The sequence below is a fragment of the Carlito syrichta genome, unplaced genomic scaffold (assembly GCF_000164805.1).
Source record: "Carlito syrichta isolate Samal-C Ts95f unplaced genomic scaffold, Tarsius_syrichta-2.0.1 Scaffold301619, whole genome shotgun sequence".
NCBI lineage: Eukaryota > Metazoa > Chordata > Mammalia > Primates > Tarsiidae > Carlito > Carlito syrichta.
In genome coordinates, this window is record NW_007245715.1 from 723793 (window position 1) to 724592 (window position 800).

The 800-nt window shown below is 63.5% G+C and overlaps 1 protein-coding gene across 1 annotated transcript in view; it reads right to left on the reverse strand.

Annotated features, from left to right (window-relative positions):
• Positions 1 to 153, reverse strand: part of RBM20 (RNA binding motif protein 20) — a 193594-nt gene extending 193441 nt beyond the window's left edge. Inside the window, exon 1 of the mRNA XM_008054947.2 lies at positions 27 to 153. Coding sequence (XP_008053138.2) covers positions 27 to 153 — 127 coding nt within the window. The remainder of the gene's footprint in view (positions 1 to 26) is intronic.
• Positions 154 to 800: the final 647 nt, after the last annotated feature.

The following is an 800-nucleotide window of genomic DNA, read 5'->3' on the forward strand; positions in this document are numbered from 1 at the left end:
GGCCTGTAGCCCGGGTCTGCGAGGACCGAGCCCCGGCTTTCCGAGCTGGCAGCTCCAGCTGCTGATTCGGGGTCCCCAGAAGCAGCCAGTGGGGCCGCCGTGGGTCTCTGGTTTATTTTTCTCTTGACTTAAAAGGCTCCACCACGACCCCATGAGCACGAAAACAAAACCAGGCATGGGCTGTATTCTTGTATTCTATTCGCCAAACCTCTGTGGAGATGTGACGGATGGAAAGAAAAGGACTCGCCGGCGTCGAGCCGCCGCCGCCGCCGCCTCCGACGCTCTGCTGACCGCCCAGGCGCCCGGCGAGCCTGCACTGCCCGGTTCACAAAGCGCGGGAAAAGCGCCTCGGAGAGCTGAGGAGCCCCCCGCACCGCGCAGCTTCGGGTCCTGGCGCGTGGGTGAGGGTTTCAGAGGCACCTGATCCCGCAGACTTGTCTGGGAGCTCAGCAGAGACCGGGAAGAGCCGGTACCCAGGAGACCGGACCGGCGGGCGGGCGTTCGGGAGTCCTAAATCCTGACACAGCGTCCCCGGGAAGCGGAGAAAATCGTGCCTTGGATGCCTTGGAAGCCAGCGCGCACGCCAGGCTGGCTGCTCCACGGCCTGGAGTCTGCGGAGGTTCCCAAGCTGCCCTGCCCTCCGCCCGCAGCCACGCGGGGGAAAGTTCTGGAGATGGATTCTCTGAGACCTGGCAATAATTGAACTCCCTGGCAGATGCTGTCCTCTTTCCCCAGACTGCGAGCTTCCAGCCTCGGAAACTACGCCTACGCCTCCCTTGATTGCTGTCATCTGCCTAGGG